This window comes from Cynara cardunculus, assembly GCF_001531365.2.
Source record: "Cynara cardunculus var. scolymus isolate 2C chromosome LG 15, CcrdV1, whole genome shotgun sequence".
NCBI classification, from domain to species: domain Eukaryota; kingdom Viridiplantae; phylum Streptophyta; class Magnoliopsida; order Asterales; family Asteraceae; genus Cynara; species Cynara cardunculus.
The window spans coordinates 20,992,029-21,016,236 of NC_037542.1; the positions used below are offsets into that span (position 1 = coordinate 20,992,029).

The following is a 24,208-nucleotide window of genomic DNA, read 5'->3' on the forward strand; positions in this document are numbered from 1 at the left end:
CCTATATATATATATATATATATATATATATATATATATATATATGGACTTTCCGCTTTAAGCCATGCCCTCCTCAAAAAACACCTTGGCTCCGTCATACCACATCTCACGTTATTTAGAACCTTGAAGTTAATTGTCGACGTAAAATAGTCCAATCACTGTACAATTAGGTGGCACCGTGGGAGGATGAGTGGTACGGGTAGGCATGGATTATGAAAAGTGTGTTGTGTTGTTGTTGTAGTTATAATGATTTGATACTACAATTTGACTTGAACAAAGAAACGAAATTTGGTGCAAAGCATGTGGGTTAGTGGCTAAAAGGGGATGGTCTTGGTATTCTTTAATTATTTGATAAAATATTTGTTTGTTTTTTATTCTGTATTTTATTTCGTTTAACGTTTAAATAGTTAAATGAAATTCCAACCCTAATGTCATTTGAAATAATATCAATTGTGATCATAGGTAGCTTTCAGTTTTAGTTAGTTTGTTTTAATATTTGAGCTTAACTGATAAGCTGAGTAGTTTAGTCTAAGTGACACACATTCAAAGACAAAGCCCTGAAGAGAACTATACCCAACATACCTTTCACTTTCACTAGGAAAAATTTAGGTTCACTTACAGCAAAATTTTAAACCTTGTTGTGACTGCTTAAAAGTTGTAACTACGAGGGTAAAAGAAAGCCCCAAGAGACTGAAGCTTGACTGTTCACAAAAACTATCCAGGACATCCAATCACAAGAGCTTGACAGAAGCTTTCATCTCTCTAATTACATATACTTCATGATTAACTAACAATGCATTACAACTAATATAATGCTTTCCAGTTGGGTTGTGTGCCACCTCAAGGTGTTGCTGCTTTGTAAAAGTCAATGACCATCCCTCTGCTTTCAGAAGCTGGAAGGATCACCTGATGAATCCTGGAGTATTGTGGCCGATGCTGGTAAAGGCATAGCTGTTGTCGAGGTTGTTGCTGATCATTAGGCTTATTTCTTTGTGGCCCGAAGCACTCATCCGCCACCGTGAAACAATCTATCCCGACCACAGCAATTTCCACTTTAGTCTTTGATGCCATCAAGAAGAAAAGTAGCTTTAGAAATTATAGAAAGGTTTGAGTTACGATGGAAGTTTGTTGCTTGTTCCAGGCTGCATGAAGTTTGAGGCGAGGCTCCTTTTATAGAGCATGATTTCATTTTCTTTTTCCTTTTCTATTCAAGTATTTTGTATAGGAAAAGGTATAAAGGAATCTAATTATTTCTGATCAGAAATGCCATTAAAAAGGGCTTCGAATCAATTCCATTCAGATAGTAGATTGAATCCTTTTCATAGAGAAGGTACTTCGAGTTTGGGTGAACTGAATAGGGAACCGCCCAACTAACCTGAATAAGAGTTTGGGTTACTCGGATTGGGTGGCTTGAGATTCGGTTGCATTTGGATGGATGGGTGATCTGTCAAACCCCGATAACCTGATCTGAATTACACAAATCCACCCGAATGGTACTTTCAGTGCAGCAACAATCATGCTTTCATTTATTTTAGTTTGCTTTTCTTTTACACTAGAAAAAAGTTGTAAGACCCATATTAAGACAACAATTGCAAACAAAACATCAGTTGTGGCTCACTTCAGCCAATACATTTGTAATATTCTACAGCATAGCGAATTTATTTTAACAAGTGTCACATTCGAATAAATGCACCCAAGCTTTTAACGTACCTACTTCACTTGCAGAAATTCCATCTACCATCAAATTTTGCAAAGTCGGCAAAAATCTATGATGCCAAAATCAACCAATACTACGTCTTGTCATTCCCTAATAATAGAGAATCTAAATGTTCTAGCTGGTATTTATAACTGTTAGGAGGACCACGTACCCAATAAAAAGATTTATGAATACCCTTATTATATATATGTTTTAGATGAAACTGTAGTAATATCTGTAAAAGTGACCACTTCCTTTCTTAACAATTAGGAATATAAATAATAGGGCTAAAGTAGTCATTGTGAGTAATATATATGTAGGGTAAACCGCAAAAAAAACTGAGGAACATCCTGTAATCGTTCATCTGGATGTTATGCACATGTGTATACCGGTAATTTAAATCAATTTGTCTGGTAAGCACATGTGCATAACATGCACACGTGCATAAAAACAAAAAACAACTTCAATTACGGGTATGCACATGGATGAATGATTATCAGGTGTTCTTCGATCAGTTTTTCATTTTTTTGAGGTTTTCCCCTTAACTTTTTCTCTCTCTCTATCTCTCTCTCTCTCTCTATATATATATATATATATATATATATATATATGCTAGTTGTGTATCGCGCAATGCAACGGGAGCCATGAATTTTAACGATTTTGAAGTTCCACTGGTTTTATAAGATAAGATTTAACGATGATATATGTATATATAAAGAGAGAGAGAGAGATTTTGTACCTCGCACGCATTGAGGGTGCTCTGAACACATCTTTTTTATTCGGTGCTTGTGATTCTAGCTCAGATTTTTGAGATGGTATTCCTTTGTTTGCCTTCCAAGTATGGATCATTGATTTTCCACATGGCGATTTGTGTCTTTTTCCAGAGTTGTGTGTCTGCTTTCTAAGCGTCTGAACTTGATGAAAGCAATATGTTTTTTTGGGAACGCATGAAAGACCTTGAATTAAACCAAATTTCTTTAAGTGATGAAATTTTGTCTGGAATGGTCTTAACTTTGAGATGCATCTTATGTGAAGAGTGAACTTGGTAGAGTGATTATTTGGGATTGATTATGAAAAGGAGGGTATTCTGCCACTCTTGTTTGTGATTGATCCTTGGATGGGGTTGATGAAGAAGTGCAGATGAATGGAGTAGGGACATTTGTGCTCTTAACGGATGCGCGAGTTCCCAAGCTTTCCCTTTGGGGTTCATGATGAGATTACTGAAACATATAAATAGATAACCTTTTCCTTTGTCTTAGTAATCCATTAACAATACATATTCATGGGGAAATTATATTGATTCAAAATATGGAGTTACCTTGTGATGATGGAGATTGCAAAATATTGAAGGCTCAGATAAAGAAAGATTTTTCCTTGATATTAGACTTGGAGGAGGGTGCGGGGAGTGAATGTATAGAAACAGTTTTAGCTAGTATAGCACAATTAGGGTAACAAAAAGAAGCCCCAAACTTAGTAGAGACTGAAGCTTGTCTGTACACAAACTACCCAGGACATCAAACCACAAGAGCTAGACAGATGCTTTCATCTCCCTAATTACATTATGCTAAATGCATGCATATATAAACTAACAAGGTAGTACTATCGATATATCACTTTCTGGTTGGGTTTATCCATAATCATTGTGCCTCTTCAAGATGTTGCCACTTTGTAAAAGTCAAGGACCACTCCTCTCGTTTCAGAAGCTGGAAGGATCATCTGGTGAATGGTGGAGCATTGTGGCCGATGGCTGTACCGGCATAGCTGTTGTGGAACATTAGGCTTATTTGCCTTTGGTCCAATCCTCTCATCCACTGTGAAACAGTCTACCCCTACCATAGCAAGCTCCACCTTAGTCTTTGATGCCATCAAGATGAAAAGGTGTATTAGAAGTTAGAGGAAGGTTAGAAGAGTAGTATGAGTTATGATGGAAGTTTGTTGCTTGGTCTAGGCTGTATGAAGTTTGAGATCAGACTCTTTTTATAGACTAGAGCATGATTTCATGTTATCTTCATTTTTCATTTAGGAAAAAGTATAAAGGAATATAATGATTTCTGATCAAAAATGCCACTAAGAAAGGGCTTTGAATCTATTCCATTCGGATAAGTAGATTGAATTCATTCATAGTAAAGGTCCATTTATACATTTCATGCAATGAACGTATGGTCACTTATTTTGTAAACACAAGTGAATTCTACTTAAGAATACTCAAGTTTATCATTAATCTATTGTTAGGCTTAAAACATAATTTGTTTTTATTTCATTTATTTTGGTTTATGATTCTATTAAACTAGAATTTTTCTGAAGAAACATATTAAACCAACAACTGTCAACAAAAACGTAAGTTGTGGCTTACTTCAGCAACTACATTGTAATACTCTAAAGCTTGGTGAAATTAAGAAATGTCACATTCGAATAAATGCACCCAAGCTTTTTACACAACTGATATATTCTTGTAAAAGTTGCACCTACCATCAAATTTTGCAAAGGTGGCAATTCTAAGATGCCAACTTCAAACTGATATTTCCTTGTTGTTTCCCTATGTTTAAGAATCTAATTGCGTTAGTGGGTGGTTGAGGATTTCTAATGGTTTTGATGTACGTTATAGAGAGGTTGGTCATGGACCCAAGTGATTATAGGTTTGCAACTTAACACTCACATGATACATGTATTTTTGTATGTTCTTTTGCGTAGTTGCCCTCTTTATAACAAAATATAAGCCGGCATATGAATTACTTCCGGATTAATCCCCTTCTATGTGGCCATTGATTGATTCTTTGTTTTGCATTTGGCTCCATAGAGTTGGTCATGATGGTCTGAAGGTCTTCTGAACTTTAAAACAATTTAAGAAACTCTACCAGACACTTGAATTGATGCATCCTAAATGCTAACAACACTTGAAACACACTACACTTAGCTTTGCATCCATATCTAAGAATCTAATGCGTCATCAAAATGTCGACCAGCCTTCTTTTCATAAAAACCCTCGAGTCCTGGGGCATCTTCTATCACAAGCTGGTGAGCACCTTCTACTACTATATCGTCTCTAGATCTTTTTTCTTCGGATTTCTCAAATATCTGGATCAATGTCATGATCAGATGCTTTTTCCTTTAGTATTTTGTTCTAGGATATTATTTTCTCATTTCTTCAATATTTTATTTTCTTCTGGAACATCTATGAAGCAGACACTTGGTGTTCTAAAGGTGGCCCATGCAAGTCTTTAAGATTCTTCTTCTACCTAAAATTTGATTTGATACCTTCCTTGCCGCAGGTGTAAAGCCATACATAAAAGTAAGAGATTCATAAGCATATTAGAGGGGGAGGCCAGGCCACGATGATATGCCTTCTTACCAGTTCCTGCCTAGTAATTGAGAATCAGAACAATCTATACATACAAGATCAAGTAGAACAGATTTTTTCTGGATTTCTTTAACAAGTGACGTTTGACCCAATTGGTGTATATAAGATATTCTTTCGAAGTTTTCCTAGTGAGTACTAAAATCACCTCGTCCGGTTTCAACCAATTGTTCTTTCTCGATATATGCATTTTGATTATTCCTTTCAATTTTGATTTTTGGGTATCGAATCTGGGTATTAGGCTTATTAACCCTTCATGGAGTGAGTTCTAAGAACTGACGTTTTTTTATAAGGTTTAGAGGAGTTAGCAGGCCATTTAATACAAGCAGCAGGGTGCTTAACGTCTTAGGCAGGGGTTTGGAGGCTATCGAGTAAAATAAAAAATTTACAAGATCATGCTTCTATTAAACTATCATCTAAGGTAGTTAGCTAAATACCCTATATCAGAACATTTACAAGTCCACAAAAAATAAAGAATGGCAAAGAGAAAATGTTACGTAGATTTAAACCATGACCTTCAACACATCACCATAACTTAGCATACTAAAACTAAATGTTATTGATGCACTTGTCTCAAGATTCATATGAATTACTTCCAAATGTGACAAAGGGGAAGAAAGACCCACTTTGTACTTTGTAGTATTCTATATGAATTGGATCGGATATATTGCTTACTGGTGAGTGGATGGCAATGACCGAGTGAATTAACAATAGGCAGCGCACGTTAAAAGCTCTCTCTGCTGCAACTAAATCTTAAGTTCTATCACGATTATGAAAATTGGAAGCCTGAAGTTTGATACAACGACTCATATGTAATCCTGGTGATTCATGAACAGTAGAATATATGTGTGGAATTAACTTTTAGTTATGCGAAACCGCACCTAAGTCTGAAATTCTTATCATCCATCCATCCTGACCAAGTTCTATCAACCATCTGAACAATCCCAATTTTTGATCTCCCTTGTAACACTCTGTAATTATACTAACAGACCAATGTTTTCATGCTTCATTTCAGCATGGAAATTATAGACATTTGTACTAAGCAGATAGGGAGAGGAGGAGACCAGTGTAGTTGTACCAAAAAGGATTTTCCCTTAATATTAAACTTGGAGAAGGGAGGAGAGAGAGAGAGAGAGAGCATATCTAGAAGAAGGTTTAACTATTATAGCACAAGGGTACCAAAAAAAGCCTCAAGCTGAAGCATGCATGTACACAAACTACACAGGACATCAAACCACAAGAGCTAGACAGATGCTTTCATCTCCCTAATTACATATATATGCTGCATTCATATATAAACTAACAATCATGCTTTAGATGAACTAACTATGCAGTACAACTAATATAATGTTTTCTGGTTGGGTTTATCCGTAAGTGTGCCACCTCAAGATGTTGCTGCTTGGTAAAAGTTAATGACCACCCCTCTCACCCTCTGGTTTCAGAAGCTGGAAGGATCACCTGATGAATGGTGGAGTATTGTGGCATATGTTGGTAACGGCATAGCTGTTGTTGAGGTTGTTTCTGATTATTAAGCTTATTTCCCTTTGGCCCAAAGCACCCATCCACCACCGTTATGTCTAGACCGACCATAGCAAGATCCACCTTAGTTTTTGATGCCATCAAGAAGAAGAAAAGTGTATTAGAAGTTACACAGGAAGGTTCTAGTACTAAATTTGTTGCTTGGTCTAGGCTGCATGAAGTTTGAGATCAGACTCCTTTATAGACTAGAGCATGATTTCAATTTCTCCTTTTTTATTTAGGAATTTTCTTTAGGAGAAAGTTTTAAAGAATCTAATGATTTAATGCCCACTAAAAAGGGCTTTGAATCTATTCCGTTCAGATAAGTATATAGAATCCCTTCATAGGAAAGGTCCCAAGTTTATGCATATCATGCAACGAACGATTACATATTCTGTAAACAAAAATGAATTCCATTTTAAAAGATTCAAGGGATCAAGCTTCAGCTTCAACCAGTAACCAATTCTGTTCTAACTCAATTCACCCAACCTCCCAAAATTACCTGATTAAAGCTTCTGCTCATGCTCCATCCAGATCCAATCCCGACTTTTTTCCCCAAAAAATCCTTTTATAGAATTGCATATAATCTCTCCTAGATATGAAAGTAAAGAGAGGCATTAATCGCTTCAGCACTATAAGTGATCATGAATTAGCTTGTTTTCTTGTATTTTGCACTGATTTCATATCTGCTCATTTGGTTGCTAGGGTGTTTTCCTCACAAGATTGCATTGGTTACCACAAGCTGGTCAGCACCTTCTACTACTATATACACACACATACACACACGTATGTGTGTGTGTGTGTATATATATATATATATATATTTCCTTGGGATTTCTCAAATACCTGGATCAATGTATTGTTTTGTGTTGATTCCTATTCCTACAATATCTTATGTCGTGATCACATGTTTTTTCATGTAATGTTTTGTTCTAGGATATTTGATCTCATTTCTTTCATCTAATTAATTTGATTTCTTTTGGAACATCTAGGCAGCAGACATATAGTGTTCTAAAGAGACAGTAGATATCCCATTCATGTATATGTCTTTAAGATTCTTCTGCTTTAACAGAGATTTGATTTGATACCTTCGCAAAAGCCATAAATAAAAGTAAAAGATTCATAAGCATAATATTAGATAGGGAGGCCAGGGCACCATGATATGCTTCCTTACCAGTTCTTGTCTAATAATTGAGAATCAGAATAATCGTCTATACATGAAAGATCAATATAGAATAGAATTTTTCACCCAATTGGTATATATCATCAGAGATTCTGAAACCAATTGTTGTGGCTTCAAGACTCATTATTACATAACCAGGTATCTGGGCTCACCCCGCCCGGTTTCAAGTTTCAACCACTTGTTCTCCCTCAATATATGCATTTTGACTTCTATCGTATATAACGAAACATATTCCTTACGTGTTGATTCATGGGTATCAAACATACTGTGTGTCTGAGAACACTACAAGAAAAGAATTTTTAGCTACGATCTGTATTATCAAGACACTTGTACTAAGCAGATAGGGAGAGGAAGAGACAATGAAGATTTATAAGAAGTCGAGTAGAACATTTAGTAACTAATTAAGCTTAATTACATTAGTAAATTGACTATAACCACCACATGAACTACTTCAATTCATACAGCCATCACAAAAACTAGATAACAAAAAGACATATTAGTTGACTCCTATATATATATATATATATGTGAGTATACATATATATATATATATCTCTGTATCTATTTTTTATAAAATGGAACATTGATTTATGGATCAAACCTAGCTAGCTTCCTACCACCAGAGAACTTGTTGGCATGCTGCTGGCCTTGTAACAATCTGTAGTAGAATTGGGTGCCACCATAAGAACAATAGGCTGTTGAGGTACATACTGATAGTGGCAAGATTGTTGCAGCATCGGAGAAGATGGTCTTCCTTTTTTACCTAATAATCGTTCATTTGCTGTGGTTAAAGCTTCCATACCAACCTTAACAAGAGGTGCCTGAGGTGCCATTTCTAGTGCAACAAGTAGAATTAATAGAATACCAGCTACTAAGAGAAGTGAATTTGAGTGTTGGGTGCAAGAAACTGTTGAGAACCAGAGCATTTATATATAAGGAGGAAAAGGGTAATTAGAACAGTAAATGATTCAACTTTTCAAGTGGTGACGATTCCTTTTAGATAAGTCTGTGGGATGGATGAACGTGGAGTATATTTGCATAGTGAGTTGAATGGAGATCATAAGAATACACCTCTACTCAGATAAATTAATTCATCAGTTTTCTTTAATTTGAAGGCGTTGTTGGACAGTAAATGATTCAACTTTTCAAATTGGAAAGACTCGTGTCAAGATGCTCCAAGAATTAACTGACTGGTTGCATCGTATGCATGTCTTTAACCACATTCGAACATGAAGGAAAGGTAGTCTCCTTGTATGGTTACAACACATTCGAGAGGTTTTTAATGATTGTTATATATGATTTTAAGTTACAATAATCAATTTTGTAGTGTTTGACGAACCCAATTCTTATACTGATTTTTTTAGGATGATTGTAAAACTGGCTACTTTTTCATAACCAAAATTATGATTTAATGTTGCAGCTAATTGGATTTTTAAACGTAGCAATAATCACTTTGGAAACATAAGATTAAATACACTCTTGTCTGTGCCTAATTGAAGAGATGGCAAAAAAAAAAAAAAAAAACGGTGTCTGGTGGGCCGGTCTCGACTAAAAATCCTAGGATCGATATAGGCTCAATTATCTGTCCTGGTCTCAATTCTGGTTTCGGGCCCGACTCTTTTTTCTTTAATTATACAAAAATGTTATATATGTTTTTATAATTACGGATTTTGAAATCTAGTATTGAAATACACTTTAAATAATACATTTACGTAAATAAAAAGTTGAATTTTTTCCAAAAGAAATGAAGAACTTTGAAAAGAAACTTGAAAATCTTAAAGAAAACCTTGTTTTATAATTCATAAAAACTTCAATCTTTTTCTAAAAATCGGTGTCCTAGATCGACTAGACCTTGAAATTCCAAAAAAGTTGTAATTGGTCATAGAGATAGCCAAATGGGTCCGACCTGGCCCGAGACCGGTTTAGGTCTGCCAGTTAAGGACTGGTTACGGTTTTCGTCAAAAGACAAGGCCCAAACTGGACCAGTTTAGGACTGCTTACGGTCCGACCTCGGACCGACCTATTTTCAAAAAAATAGTCATTTTTATAGCCGTTGCCCAACGCGTTCTTTTTTCTTCCATTTATGACCATTTTTGTCTCATTTACCCTATATACATTATATATAAGTCATGATATATAGAAGAATATACCAACAAATGGAAGAAACATTCACAATTTTCGTTATAATTCGAGTATTTTATCGAAAACAAGTTACAAAATCATAATAGAACGTATTTTTTAAATGTATTTAATTGATCCAATTACTTATTTTCAAATGTATCGGAATAGCATTTTTGTATTTTAAAAAAATCAAAAAAGAATTTATGTAAAAGATCGAATTAAAAAAAATACATAAGACTTGCTTGGGCCCGACCGGATCCAAGATTGACTATCATAACCAGTTATAAAATACCTTAATTGGGCCACCTTTTTTTACCAGACTAGTTACAAGAATAGTGTTTGAAACCGAGACCGATTATTGACCATCTATAACTGGTCCTAGTTTCCTAGACCTAGATCGTCGGATCATATCCGGTCCACTCCACGCCGGGCTAGTCTGAATTTGACCCTCTCTATATTTGGCTATTCAACATTAGGCTTAAACCCATTTCAATCAGTTTGGATTTTAAATGGGCCTAGTATCATATATATATCCAAATCAACCGAAAGAAAACAAACCGACTTGATTAAACCCGCGTTTTATTATTCAAAATTGGATTAAGTGCATACAACATCTAGGCATGTACGAACCGAACATTCAGCAAATCGTTTATGAATGTTTGAGGGGAAGTTCGTTTATTTAATAAATGAACGAACATAAACAAATTTATTTTGTTTGTTTAGTTAAACGAACGAACATGAACAAATGTCTCGTTCGTTTATTTATGTTCGTGAATATTCGTTCATTTATTTTCATTTACATTCATTTGATATATAAATGTATTTATATAAACTTTTATTACATATTAGGAAATTTTAAATCTTGAAACTTGGCCCATAAAGAGTTAAAAGACATTTTTGGGCTAATCCAACATGGGCCTTTATTTAAACTTATGGGTCGTTTATCTAAATGCTTACCCGATAGGCCGGTAAGCACTTACTATTAGATATCAACACTCTAATTTATTTTACTCGGTAATATTATAGTACATTAAAATGGTAGAGTATGCAACAATTCACCCGATAAACACTTACTCGGATAAAAATTATCACCCTTACTTATCGAGGAAGACTCTTCATCTTTATCATTGCTGAATAGTTCTCTTCACTTACCGGTTAAGGGTCCTTATCAGGTAAAGGTGATAAAACGGCACCTAAATGTTTATCTTCCAAATGTAGAAACAAAGAAAGAAGTCTTTCTCTCCCTAAGATTTATGTTTGAACACTATTTATGCTACTTGAACTAGAAGCATCCATCCAAAAGGATAAAAGACAAAAGGGAGTTTGCTATATTGATGTGAAAAGCATTTGACATATATGCAATTTATCCGCTTTGATAGTCCCGAGGCAAAGGACAGTCGCTGAATTGCCGTCTCCCAGTATCTTTCAGAGAAAAGTTGGGTTTGTTTCATCGGAGCAAAACCCCAAATGGCTCGGTATACAGGTGAGCTTGTGGGAAAAGTGAATTCAGCACATCAATTTGACAACGAGGCCTTGTTTCGTTATTGTTCTATTCATGTCGAAGGCTTCCCTCGTTCTTCATCCAAATTTTCCGTTTCTCAGGTAAATATTTCTGCTTTTGACTAGAAATCGGAAACCCTGATGATCGCCGCTACTCTTTGGGGTTTATACTTCAATTCAATCTCCTCCTATTCAGTTTATCCTATTGCCGTGATCATGTCACAAATACGTAACCTGTTGGTTCAGGATATTTAATTGATTATTCTATTGAAAATTAATAGAATTTGCTCGTGTAATGTCTCTTTACTTACTTTATGCGTTTTTAGTTAGGATCAATGATGATTAGTAAAGTTGATCTCTTATGAACTTAAGTAAATGCATATGCATAACTTTGAAAAGGGTATATGTTCCACCAGAAGTTGAAAAATGGGAACTGGTTATTATATCTGTTACTCTGTTAGTATCACGGCTACATGAGAATAACCGAACAAGGCATGAAATGTATGCAACTATGTTAGTTTGGTTTGATTTTGATTTACTTATCCAACTTAGCCTGTATTTAAACATCCAACTCCAGTAATGGTTTCAGCCGTAACACATTTATCTCAGTCTCAATTGCAGTATACGAGATCAATTTCTGAATCTGTATAGAACATTTGTAGTGGTTACAGATTACATATACACCACAACTGCTTGCTTTACATATTAAAATCAATAGATGGTTGAGGTACTCGATGCAAAAAAGTGGATTTACCAACAGTCTATAGACTATAACTGATTGATGTTTGATAATGGACTCCTCAACAATTCAATCTATGTACTTTAAATAACTAATGCTATATATTAGGCTGCTGGAGTTTCTTTATCTACTGGTATTGAATTTAGTTATCAAAGGATTGCTGTGAGGGTGGAATACGGCTTCTTTTAGAAATCCCTTGATATTGTCAGGTGCATAATCCATCATCTTATAGAAGTAATGCTAGATCAGGCACTTGTAGAAGTGGGGAGATAATAGCATTAGAAGCATGTATGTATTTCTAGATTTGCATAAGTTACTTTTTGTTTCCAAATCTCTTTCCTTTAAATTAAATTTGAAATTCATTCTCCTAGTGTTTCTTATCTACTGCTTATTGTTCATCAGTTTGGGTATGGGCAATCAAATCCCACATATCTTATAGAAATGCAGTCAGGCACTGTGGTGAAGAGGTATGTAATGAGAAAGAAGCCCTCTGGGATTCTGCTCCAATCTGCTCATGCCGTTGAGAGAGAATTTCAGGTAAGTTTTGTGTATATATGTTGTGTGTGCATGCACTTAGACAATATACATCTAGACTATCATAGTTGCTAAGCAATGGAGTTGCAAAAATTAAAATTTAGTGGGAAAAGTTACATCGGAAATTGTGAGAATTGAGATGGTGATGTTAAATTCATCTTCATTGATGATGATAAAAAAAGCATGATAGTGGAAGTAGTTTAAAATACATGTGACTAGTTCCTAAAAGAATTGACCCTCACAAGATGTGATTGTAAATAAAGACTCATGTCAATTAGCCAAGTAGTATACATGTTGGAGGAAGGGGATTCTTCATTATTCATTACACTAGAAGTCTTTCATTTCATCCGCCAGTATGTGATATCTGTCACATTTTCTGTTCTATTTTTTATTGTGGCAGGTGCTTCATGCATTGGGTACTCATACGCTTGTTCCTGTCCCCAGAGTCTTCTGTTTATGTACCGACTCAAGTGTAATTGGAACTCCATTCTACGTTATGGAATTTTTGGAGGGGCGCATATTCTTAGACCCTATGCTACCTGTATGAAGCGTAACCTCTGATTCATCTTCAAATCTCTAATTGAATTGTTCATAATAGTATCCATTCGTTTTATGTTAGGGTGTGGCACCTAATAGGAGGCAAGCTTTATACCATGCAACTGCTAAAGCTTTGGCTTCTCTTCATTCTGCTGATGTTGATGCAATTGGTCTGGGAGGCTATGGGCGACGGAACAACTACTGTAAACGCCAGGTATATGGCTAAAGAGGTTATGTGGAGTGTTGTGATTTTAGCTTAACAATGTCAGAATGGTTGCTTGTACTCGAGCAATATGTTACAAGCTCCACCACCACATCTCCAACGATGTAATTTCCTGAACTCCCCCAAATCATTACAAATATGAACAGCAATGGCGAATTCTTCTTGACAGATGTTTTATAATGGCCACACGGCACTAATTTGATGTTTCTAATATCAAACATATACCACCTTTAAGATAAATATGCTAAAAGAATATCAGAGGATTTCTTACAGTTACATTGCCATTCTGAGTTTGCTAAACCATTTTTTCTGTAAATAAACAATTGGATCCCATACCTCAGTATACACCAAGGGATTATAATGTTTCATGAAAACATTGGTCTCTTAGTTTGTGTAGTTGTATGAACCTCATGTCTTCTTGTCTTATTTATGATCATTTATGCTGCTTTAAGGTATTGAATGCCAGTGAAATATTGATAAGCTATACATCAGGTGGAAAGGTGGGCGAGACAATATATTGATTCTACTGGTGAAGGAAAATCCGAGAGAAACCCAAAAATGTTAAAGCTGATTGCTTGGTTGCGTCAGAATATTCCTTCAGAAGATTCTGCTGGAAGTTCAGCAGGGCTAGTCCATGGTGATTTTCGGATTGATAATCTAGTTTTCCATCCTATTGAGGTGAAGTCCTTTGAAGCTTGTGATCATCATTCATTCATTTTGTATTTAACTTTTTTTGTGTGCTCATCTGGAGACTTGTCAAGTTCGGACGCATATCTTTTGTTACTACTTTAATAATATTTAGAGTATTGGAATGCAGGATAGAGTGATTGGCATTCTTGATTGGGAGTTGTCCACTCTTGGAAATCAGATGTGTGATGTTGCATACAACTGTCTGGTAATCTAGTCATTTGTCAAAGCTTGTGAGAGATACATATCAACTTTGAAATGGGTCCATTGATGAGTCCCATTTTGTAGGTTGATTTCTTTCTCATTAGGCTTTTTATTTATATGAAGATTTCATGCGTAGCAGACATTTGTAGTTAAAAGTAAATTACCCTTTTATCTTCTCTTCTGGCAGTTGTACATTGGAGATATCTCACAGGATAAAGTGAAACATAATGAAGGTTTTGAAATTACTGATGCTCCTGAAGGAGTTCCTTCATTGGAAGAATATCTGATGGACTACTGCACTGCTGCTGTAAGATCATTGCTGTAATGTTAAATTGTTAATTACGAAGTCTGATGCACATTATCATCATACTAGTCCCTGCTATTTATACATTTAATGTTTATCTTAAGATTTTAGAGGGTGTTCCATAAATTTATTATGCGTAAGATGAAATGCCAAATCTAGGTAGCAGCTTAGTGCATGATAGCATGCTATCATATAAAGTGCACTCAAGTTGGCATGACTATAGTAAACCCTTTTCGATCTCTGAAACATCAAAATCATTAAGATTCAGCATCTGAGAATCTTCTGAGAATCTCCAAATTATTAATATCTTCATCATTATCATCAATAATTTTGTCACTTTCTGTTTCCTTGATTTTTGTTCATTTGGCGGGTGAGGTTGGGAAGTGGTTCATGCATATATAATATGTATGAATGGTCCCTTCAACACTTTTTATATGGTTAGTTATCATGAAATACGCTATAATGATCTTCTCTTCGGCATCTTGTTGGTGGTTCTTGATCATCATAGAGTTGCACCCTCCTAACAGAGAACTATTAGTGACTGTAGGTCAATTAATTTGTCATATTATTATGGTTTGCTTGTGTTGATAAGTTAACCATTACATCTTTGCATTCTAGGGAAGACCATGGCCTGTTGCTGGATGGAAGTTTTATGTTGCCTTTTCGCTTTTCCGTGGTGCATCAATCTTAGCAGGTGTCCACAGTAGATATATTATGGTATGGCTGTCCATTACCATAGAAGGAGTACAATGCTAGAGTTCTAATTCTATATGAACTACTTGAATGACTCAAGGACTCATACTTCACTCTTAAATTTCAGGGTAATGCATCAGGTGGAAAGCGTGCTCAAGATGCTGGGGAAAAAGCCAATGATCTTATACAAATTGCTTGGTCTTATATTCAAAGGGAAACTGTTCTATCACAAAATCCTCCATCTGGTAACTCTATTTTTTTTATATGAACATAGGAGTTGGATTTTCTCGAACAGTCTAGGTCCAAAAATTGGAGGGAAGGTGCTAAGTCCAAATTATTTGAATTAAAACAAAAGGTAGAAAAAAAAAATCCAATATAAGGCTCAAAACAGAAAGTTTATCTTTCTTGTGTGAGTAAAACATAATAAGGTCTATTTGGTAGATGGAGTAAGGTTTAGTGACCTTCTTTTCTTGAAATATAGGTATTAGTCTGAGCCAAATTTCGGCAATGTCTGTGGGCCCAAATATATATAATTCCTCAATGTAGTATATGGTAACAGACTCGATATGTAGTCTTGTTTGATGATAAAAAGAAAATTAAATATTTGGTAATATAAGGTGATAATTCTTATATATGACTATATGTATGAACATTGATCTAAATAAAAATGTACAAGTAAACTGGAAAGTACTCTCAGTTATCAAATGCTCACAGCTCATTTAGGTATTGACATTCTGGTTACGCTCCACACAGATGATGTTCGTACTACTCTCTTATAATTGCTAAATCCAATATCAAAGTTCCCCTTGATTTGATTATAAGGCACATCTTAATGGACCTCTATTCTTTCTAACTTTACAGATATAAGAGGAAAAGATCATGTATATGGTATTGCAAATGAAAAGAAAGATCAAGGGTTGGAAGAGGGAGGGAGATTTATTCCTAACAAAAAAGTAAAGGAGCTGAGAGAAAAACTAATCAAGTTCATTGAGGAACGTATATATCCAATGGAGCCTGAGTTCAGCAAGCTTGCTCAGTCTTCCATGCGTTGGACGGTTCACCCAGAAGAGGAAAAGTTGAAGGAGATCGCAAAGCAAGAAGGCCTATGGAACCTTTTTATACCTGTAATGCTTCTTTTCTTGCTATATATGTGTAGGTCGTGTGTATGAATTTCTTTTCTTCATGTTCTGAATTAGAAGTGGCTACAGTTCTCTGTCAGGTAGTAATCAGTAAAGGGTTATATTTTATTTGGGGCATATTATATTTAATTTAATGTTTTATAACTTGATACACAGTTTGATAGTGCCGCAAGGGCAAGAGAAATTCTTTTCAATGGGAGAGATGATAATGTCATTGGAACGGGTTTTCCTAACCAATTGGGCGCTGGACTCTCAAATCTTGAGTATGGATACCTTTGTGAGATCATGGGTCGTTCTGTGTGGGCTCCACAAGTTTTCAACTGTGGGGCACCTGATACCGGAAATATGGAGGTAAGAAGTCTAAACTTCATAAAAGAATGTATTCCCAAACAACAATTTATCATAACAATGAAACTGAAGAAAAAAATCTTATGCTAGTCACATCTTTTTATTTATGCCCAGATCATTAAATTTACAATAAATTATCATAGTCAATACGCTTGTTTCTTTCCTCACTTTCATTTTGTGGGTCCAGTTTTCATGATAAGAAGTTGACATAGATGGGCCGAATGGACCATTAAATTCTAGAAGTTTCTTTTGCAACGTGCAGTACAATTAACGATTTTGTATAATCTTTTCATTTTAGGTATTGTTGCGCTATGGCAACAAAGAACAACTTCAAGAATGGCTTATTCCATTGCTTAGTGGAACAATCCGGTCTGGATTTGCAATGACAGAACCTCAAGTTGCATCTTCTGATGCGACGAATATAGAGTGTTCTATAAGAAGGTATTTTATCCAGTACCAATGAGATATTGAAGTGATAATATCATGAGAAGTTTGTCGTCTAATACATTGTTCTCTACAATGACAGTTTGGTGATTTAATCCCAAACTCCATCCAAAACCCCAAAACATCAATGCAGCGTATCACTAAAGCACAATAACTAAATAATACTTTGTACGAGGTTTAATGCCTCTGTGTCCCCAATGTTTAATGTTGATGTTTCTATGTAAGACCGTAGTGACTTCATAAGGAAGATACGTTAGTTGGTCTCTCATTATTAATAAAAAGATTACTATTGGAATTTGGCTCTCAGAATTTTTCAACAGAGGTCTTAGGAGCTCGTCTGGCAAATGGTAAGGCTTGCTAATCTTCTATTTTGCTATCCTTCCTCTATCCTTCCTCCCGTCTGTAACTAAAAAGAATCACATAATTAGAAGGAAAAAAATTGATAGTAACCATTCGAAACTGGGCATGTAGTTTTAGGACAGACCCCCTACATATAGATTACATAACGAGTCTCTTAACATGAAATAACAACAGAATTTGTTTTTGAACATAATGCTACTTTAGCAAATGCTAGTGATATTAACCATACATCTAACCTTCCTCAACACCCCACAAGTTGGTGCATAGATGTCAATCATACCCAATATGCAGCAGAAGTTCAGTTTGTAGAGGCTTCATAAGAAGTTGTCTGCTAGTTAATGGTCATTTCAAATGTGAATGTGAACAATCAACGAAGGAATAGTCAATGTTAGGCAGTGGGGTTTTATGGGAGGCTAATGTTCATGTAATCATAGCTTAGCGCTGGCTTTCATACCACATAATTTAGGGGTTTAGTGATGACTTTTGATGCATAATTGTCGAGGGGAGGACCCCAATAGGCCTTGCTTTAGGAAATAAAGACAAGAAAACAGACAAGTAGAAGATAACCACACTTCACAGAAAACTAATAATACTAACAGTTCATCAATCACAGGTAATAACAATCTTTAGCTCATATGCATTATAAACTGTAAATACAGAGCATTTGTTTAGAAATTCTCTCCTATGTGTTATAACGGAGTTAAACAACATCAACAGAGAAGGTGATACATATGTTATAAATGGAAAGAAGTGGTGGACAAGTGGAGCCATGGATCCTAGATGCAAACTCCTTATACTTATGGTTAGTTCCATATACTCTTCTCTCTCTTCCAAGAAAAGAGATGAAATTCGACTTTCTGAGGTCAAATATTTTGTACCATCCAAGTTCAAAATTATTGTGGTTTTATGTTAGAAATTTAATACAATTATTTATTCTATTCCGATCATCAAATTTGTTTCTTGAAAATCTGATGAATTTATGCAAGTTTTGAAACAGAAACTCCATTCATTTTACCTCATAAGTTCCGATTTATAGTATTCATTTTACCTTTTCTAGAAATCAGTTTCAAAATTTATTACGCCTAGCATCAAGGAGTTGACACATTTGATCACATGATAATGCAGGGGAAAACGGACTTAAATGTGCCAATTCATAAGCAGCAATCCATGATTCTCATAGATATCAATACTCCTGGTGTGAAAATACTAAGACCTCTCACGGTATTTGGCTTTGAGGATGCACCTCATGGACATGCAGAGATTTCATTTGAGAATGTCCGTGTTCCAGCTAAGAATATCCTGTTGGGGGAGGGCCGTGGCTTTGAGATTGCACAGGTAAACCAAAACCCTTTAAGCATGTACTCCCATGCTCAAGTATTCCAACTAGCATCCTTAGCTTCCCAGTTAAAGATCTACCTACTTGTATCACACTACTTTAATCTGTATTTACTATCTCTCATACCCATCCAATTGAACCTGGGCATCAATATGGCACATTACTAATGGTGCCTTTGGTACACTGCACAAATCAGAATAGGGATCACTGTTCCATGTTTGGCATGACTTTTATGTGAAACATACATGAACAGAGTGGAACAAAGTGTTCCACCCCTGCCCATGGAACAAGGTGGAACATGTCTATGTTTCACCAATATAACCTCAAAATAAAACCTAATTCTCTTCTATAATATCAAATATGCCTTCCTCTTTACATTTTATTCATTCTTTAAATTTTATTTATTTTATTTTATGTTTCTAAAACTTTCACTATACTGTACTCGAAATATTATCTTTATATGGTTTCTATATTCTGGTTAATTTATGTAATTTATTAAATATTAATAATAAAAAGATAATATAGAAAAGGTATAAAATAAAAATTGGAAACTACATAAACTTCTTATTTTGGTGTCATTTTAATCATCTTGACGAAATCTTTGTAATGATATATTTTGTTATAAAAATATTTATTTTATTAAAATTTAATAAATTAGGTAACTTAATCAAAATATATTAAATATATAAACAACTCATGTGGGGCAGATTGGTCATTTTAGTTTTTGTCATAATTTTGTCTTACCAAACTTTAAACAGTTTTTCTGTCCTATTCTTTATTGTTCTGTTCGGATACCAAACTCACCCTAATGGAACGACTATCTGGTTCTTGCTCACTTTTAGCTATATTCATGTTGGATTCACAAGTGACGAGGCCTGCAAAAGGCTTCCTTTTTTCGAGAGAAAGCATTTACAAATACACAGAAGGGGAAAAAATATGTGCACCCCAATGTCAATGTTTGAGTCTAGAAACCACAACTACTTAGTTTAGGAGATTTGATAGATACCAATTGGGCTGTGCGAAAATCCCTCCTTGTTTCTTCCATGGGGAACATTATGTGAGACTACAGAGGCAAAGTTATCAGCTCTTGCCGATACCATCATTGTTGTTGTCTTGGTTCTTTTTTTTCCTTCAGATTGAAGGCGTTCTGCAAAACCAATATATTAACTGTTGATCAAGTGAATTTGTTTTGTATTTGCAGGGTAGGTTGGGTCCAGGGAGGTTGCATCACTGCATGAGATTAATAGGTGCAGCAGAACGTGGGATGCAGTTGATGGTTCAGAGGGCTCTTCAAAGAAGAACATTTGGAAAATTAATAGCTCAGCATGGCTCCTTTGTTTCTGATGTGGCCAAGGTATTTATGGAAATACGGCTTTTATTTTGATGTAGTTTTCTAATCCTCTTATAACTTATTTTTTCAAAAACATCCCTATATTTCTTCATAAACTCTCGGATATATAGAAACTGCAGCTCCTACATGAGAAGTGACTTCAACTTAAGTATATGTTGGTGGCCTGTGATTGAATTTTTTAACTAGTTCTTGGTTTTCATGTACAAGAAAGAATCTTGAGAAACCCATAAAGATACTCGATCTTTAATTGTTCACTTTTAAAGTCAAGTATAAATGATTATTCCTCTTGGTTCATTTTTGCTTCCAAGCGGTTTTACAAGTTAAAGATCTTGTAATGCAGTGTCGGATAGAGCTAGAGAGAACCAGACTATTGGTTTTTGAAGCTGCAGATCAACTTGATAAGCATGGAAACAAGAAAGCTCGTGGTGCCCTTGCGATGGCCAAGGTAACCTTTCTTCCTTGAGCATTTGGTAATATAGGAAATGACACATTATAAGTATATTAATTAATAAAATCATTTTTTTCAATTAATGTAATTTAAATAAAGTATGAAGGTTACCCTTTTATCTATTTTGCCTTGCAAATAAGTAATAACAACATATTTACAACTCAATATCACATGGTAGTACGGTATAACTTAACATATCAATTGAATAATGTTTGCAAGTATATAAATTGAAAGTAGTTTTCTGAACACCAACTGAGTAGCCCAAAACAAATATTTACTTTTTGTATGAAGTGCTCAAGTTTCTCTTTGCAACAATGGCATACAAGTTTTGTGGTTATTATAGTAGACCATTCATAAGGACCACTGAAAATGAAAATTTTAGCAACAGATTATCAAGTTTTGTGTATGATATATATGGAACAGGTTGCAACTCCAAATATGGCATTGATGGTGCTTGACACGGCAATGCAAGTGCACGGTGCGGCGGGCGTATCGGGAGACACTGTTTTGTCCCATCTTTGGGCTACGGCTAGGACTCTCAGAATCGCAGATGGTCCAGACGAAGTTCATTTGGGGACCATTGCCAAATTAGAGTTGAAGAGAGCTAAGCTTTGAAGATTTCATAATGTGTGATGAAGTAGAACATATAAGAAAGATCAACGAACCAAGATAATGAGGTAAATGATTATTACAATGCCACATAGGGGTTATTTGACGGATTATGAATAAGTTGATGAAGAACGTTTAAGGGGTGTTCTTTTGGTTTTTCAATTGAGCCCGATATATGTTATTAAGGTGACTATAAGGTTTAAGATGTTGATGTTGGTATAGGTTAAGATATATTGTTGTTTGTTTTGTGTCTTCGATAAACGGTTTGAATGATATAAATGACTATTTAATTTGTTTATCTGCAAAATTAACGTCTTTATATGATAGAAAACTATCAATGCATCATGATTGTATTTTTCATATGCTAAACCAACCTTAAATCAACTTTGTTAAATTTATCAACATATGTATATGTAGCAACCGTTTGGGTGAAAAATCCATAACAGTGACCGACTAGGATAAAATTCGCAACAATTATATTCCTTGAATAACTATGTCATCTGATTATCCAACTGTCAATAGTCAAAAACATGATTCCTAAATCATGTTAATTACTAAAAGTAGAACAATCCAACGTTAATTCTGACCTCTTAATTAATTAATTAATGTCCAAAACAACCAACGATCCATTCATTGATTCTGAACCTCAGATTACCATAACTGAATGTTTAACAAGATTCAATCATATAAATAATACATATTTTTGTGTTATACGATCGAACCCAAAACCCAATGGGGTTCCCAGGAGCTCTACCTCTCCTGATTCCATAGATTTTCTTAACTTATATGATCTTTTAGGTAAATAGGAAAGTAGGTAGAGGACGTAAACAAGATCGAAAATGGATGACGGAAAAAGGAAGTTCACCATGATCGGAATGGCCATCGTCTTTTTAACGGCGGCGGTGATTGCTGCAGTTATTGGTCTTCAGAAATACTATGGTTCCGACGATGATTCCCACGAATCGATTTCGTCAACCAACAAGGCGGTAGACTCACTTTGCCAACATACCGATTACAAGAGATCATGTCACAAGAGTCTTGCCCATGCAAATAACACAGACGACCCTAAGGAGCTCGTGAAGGTGGCTTTTAATTCTGCAATAACAGAAGTTCAGTCCGCCATTGATGGATCATCAACCCTTAAAGAAGTGGCTGAAGATCCTAGAGCTTCTAAAGCATTGGATCTATGTAAAGAACTTCTCAACACCTCCATTGATGACCTTAAACGATCCTTCAAAAAGCTCGAGAATTTCGATCTTGCAAGAATGGAGGAATATGTTGGCGATCTTAAATCGTGGCTCACTGGTTCACTGACGTATCAAGAGACTTGCCGCGAAGGGTTCAAGAACACGACCGATGAAACAGGTCAGAAGATGAAGAAGTTGTTGAAATTGGGTGGCCGGCTCACCAGCAATGTGCTCGCAATGGTGAATAGCATCATTGAGACCCTTGGGGAGGTTCAGTTCACCGGGGTTAGCCGTAGGCTCTTGGACAAGGGTCTGAACGATGAGCATGGTTGGTGGGTCAGCAGTGAGAGGCGGTTGTTGCTTGCTGCTGATCCAAAAACGTTAAGGCCTAATGCGGTTGTGGCTCAGGATGGTTCAGGAACCTTTAAGACCATCATGGATGCGGTTAGGGCCGCGCCCAAAAAAGGCACCCGACCCTTTGTTATACTCATCAAACAAGGTATTTACAAGGAGCATGTCGACATTCCTAGGCGTGTTAACAATGTCGTCTTAATCGGCGAAGGTCCAACCATAACCAGAATCACCGGAAACAAGAACTATGTTGATGGAGTTGCGACTTATAGGACCGCTACCGTTGGTAAGTTAATTTCTTGTGTATGTTACAATGTCTGTTTGAGAAAAAAATTAATAGGGTTTTTTGTGTTCTCTTTTCAAAACCATTTTTGAAAAGAGAAGTCCAAAAAACCAGGTCCACTCGGTCAAATTGTTCAAACCAATGAACAATTCAACCGAATGTACTGAGCTAGGGTTATTTAACTTTCTAGGGTTTTAACGTTTTTTCCGTCTACTGAAATAGCGGTGAGCGGAGATGGCTTCATGGCAAAGGACATAGGGTTCGAGAACACAGCGGGACCACAAAAGCATCAGGCGGTCGCGTTACGTGTCTCGAGCGACTTAGCCATCTTGCACAACTGTGCCATGGAAGGATACCAAGACACCCTCTACGCCCATTCATATCGCCAGTTTTACCGGCAATGCAAAATCACAGGAACCATCGACTTCATCTTTGGAAACGGAGCAGCCGTCTTCCAAGACTGCAAGATGATCGTCAGGAAACCCCTTGCCAACCAAGCGTGCATGGTGACAGCCCAGGGGCGGAAGGACCACAACTCAAAAGGTGCACTGATCCTCCAGGGCTGCAACATCACAGCCGATAAAGAATACATGGCCACCAAGCCAATGCCAAGTTCTTACCTTGGTCGGCCATGGAAAGCGTATTCCCAAACCATCATCATGCAGTCGTTCATCGACCGCAACATTGCACCGGAAGGGTGGGCCCCGTGGGTCGGGACGTTTGGGCTCGACACGTGTTATTACAGCGAGTTCAATAATAGAGGACCAGGGGCTGACACAAGGAGAAGAGTGACATGGAAGGGCATCAAGATGATGAGTCTAAAAGAAGCTGATAGTTATACTCCTGCAAAATACATACAAGGAGATATATGGATAAAAGGAACTGGTGTGCCTTATGATCCTGGCATGATGAGTCTCTAATTTTGTAAATATGTACAAAAGAGATGATAGTTAGTTTTCGAAGTTATTAATATATAATATAGGAGCGTTTTAACTTATTATTTTTATTAATTTCTATTTATAACAAATTAAATAGATAAAATTAGCAAAAAATAAACA

At 35.9% G+C, this 24,208-nt stretch overlaps 2 protein-coding genes across 3 annotated transcripts; both read left to right on the plus strand.

The window, feature by feature from the left end:
• Positions 1–11,202: 11,202 nt before the first annotated feature.
• Positions 11,203–21,630, plus strand: LOC112527445 (probable acyl-CoA dehydrogenase IBR3). Of its 2 annotated transcripts, none has more exons than XM_025138113.1 (17): positions 11,203–11,475; positions 12,515–12,579; positions 13,091–13,187; positions 13,266–13,397; positions 13,899–14,084; positions 14,224–14,301; positions 14,485–14,604; positions 15,220–15,318; positions 15,422–15,539; positions 16,156–16,418; positions 16,590–16,784; positions 17,080–17,222; positions 18,303–18,387; positions 18,711–18,920; positions 20,123–20,275; positions 20,613–20,717; positions 21,144–21,630. In XM_025138113.1, the coding sequence occupies exons 1-17, from the start codon at positions 11,341–11,343 to the stop codon at positions 21,333–21,335; spliced, it is 2,376 nt and encodes a 791-aa protein (XP_024993881.1). In that variant the 5' UTR covers positions 11,203–11,340; the 3' UTR covers positions 21,336–21,630. The 2 variants fall into 2 exon arrangements, with proteins under 2 accessions (XP_024993881.1, XP_024993880.1); XM_025138112.1 differs by having other exon boundaries at positions 11,204–11,475; positions 12,515–12,649; positions 13,047–13,187.
• A 538-nt stretch (positions 21,631–22,168) lies between these two features.
• Positions 22,169–24,129, plus strand: LOC112528360 (pectinesterase-like). Its single transcript, XM_025139376.1, has 2 exons — positions 22,169–23,153; positions 23,373–24,129. Exons 1-2 carry the CDS (start codon positions 22,169–22,171, stop codon positions 24,068–24,070), a joined length of 1,683 nt encoding a protein of 560 aa, XP_024995144.1. The 3' UTR covers positions 24,071–24,129.
• Positions 24,130–24,208: the final 79 nt, after the last annotated feature.

Coding starts and splice junctions, on each gene's coding strand:
- LOC112527445 (XM_025138112.1), top strand. CDS start 11,341: ATGGCTCGGTATACAGGTGAGCTTGTGGGAAAAGTGAATTCAGCACAT. Junction 11,476..12,514: donor CCAAATTTTCCGTTTCTCAG/GTAAATATTTCT, acceptor ATTGTTCATCAG/TTTGGGTATGGGCAATCAAA. Junction 16,419..16,589: donor TATGGAACCTTTTTATACCT/GTAATGCTTCTT, acceptor CTTGATACACAG/TTTGATAGTGCCGCAAGGGC.
- LOC112528360 (XM_025139376.1), top strand. CDS start 22,169: ATGGATGACGGAAAAAGGAAGTTCACCATGATCGGAATGGCCATCGTC. Junction 23,154..23,372: donor TTATAGGACCGCTACCGTTG/GTAAGTTAATTT, acceptor CTACTGAAATAG/CGGTGAGCGGAGATGGCTTC.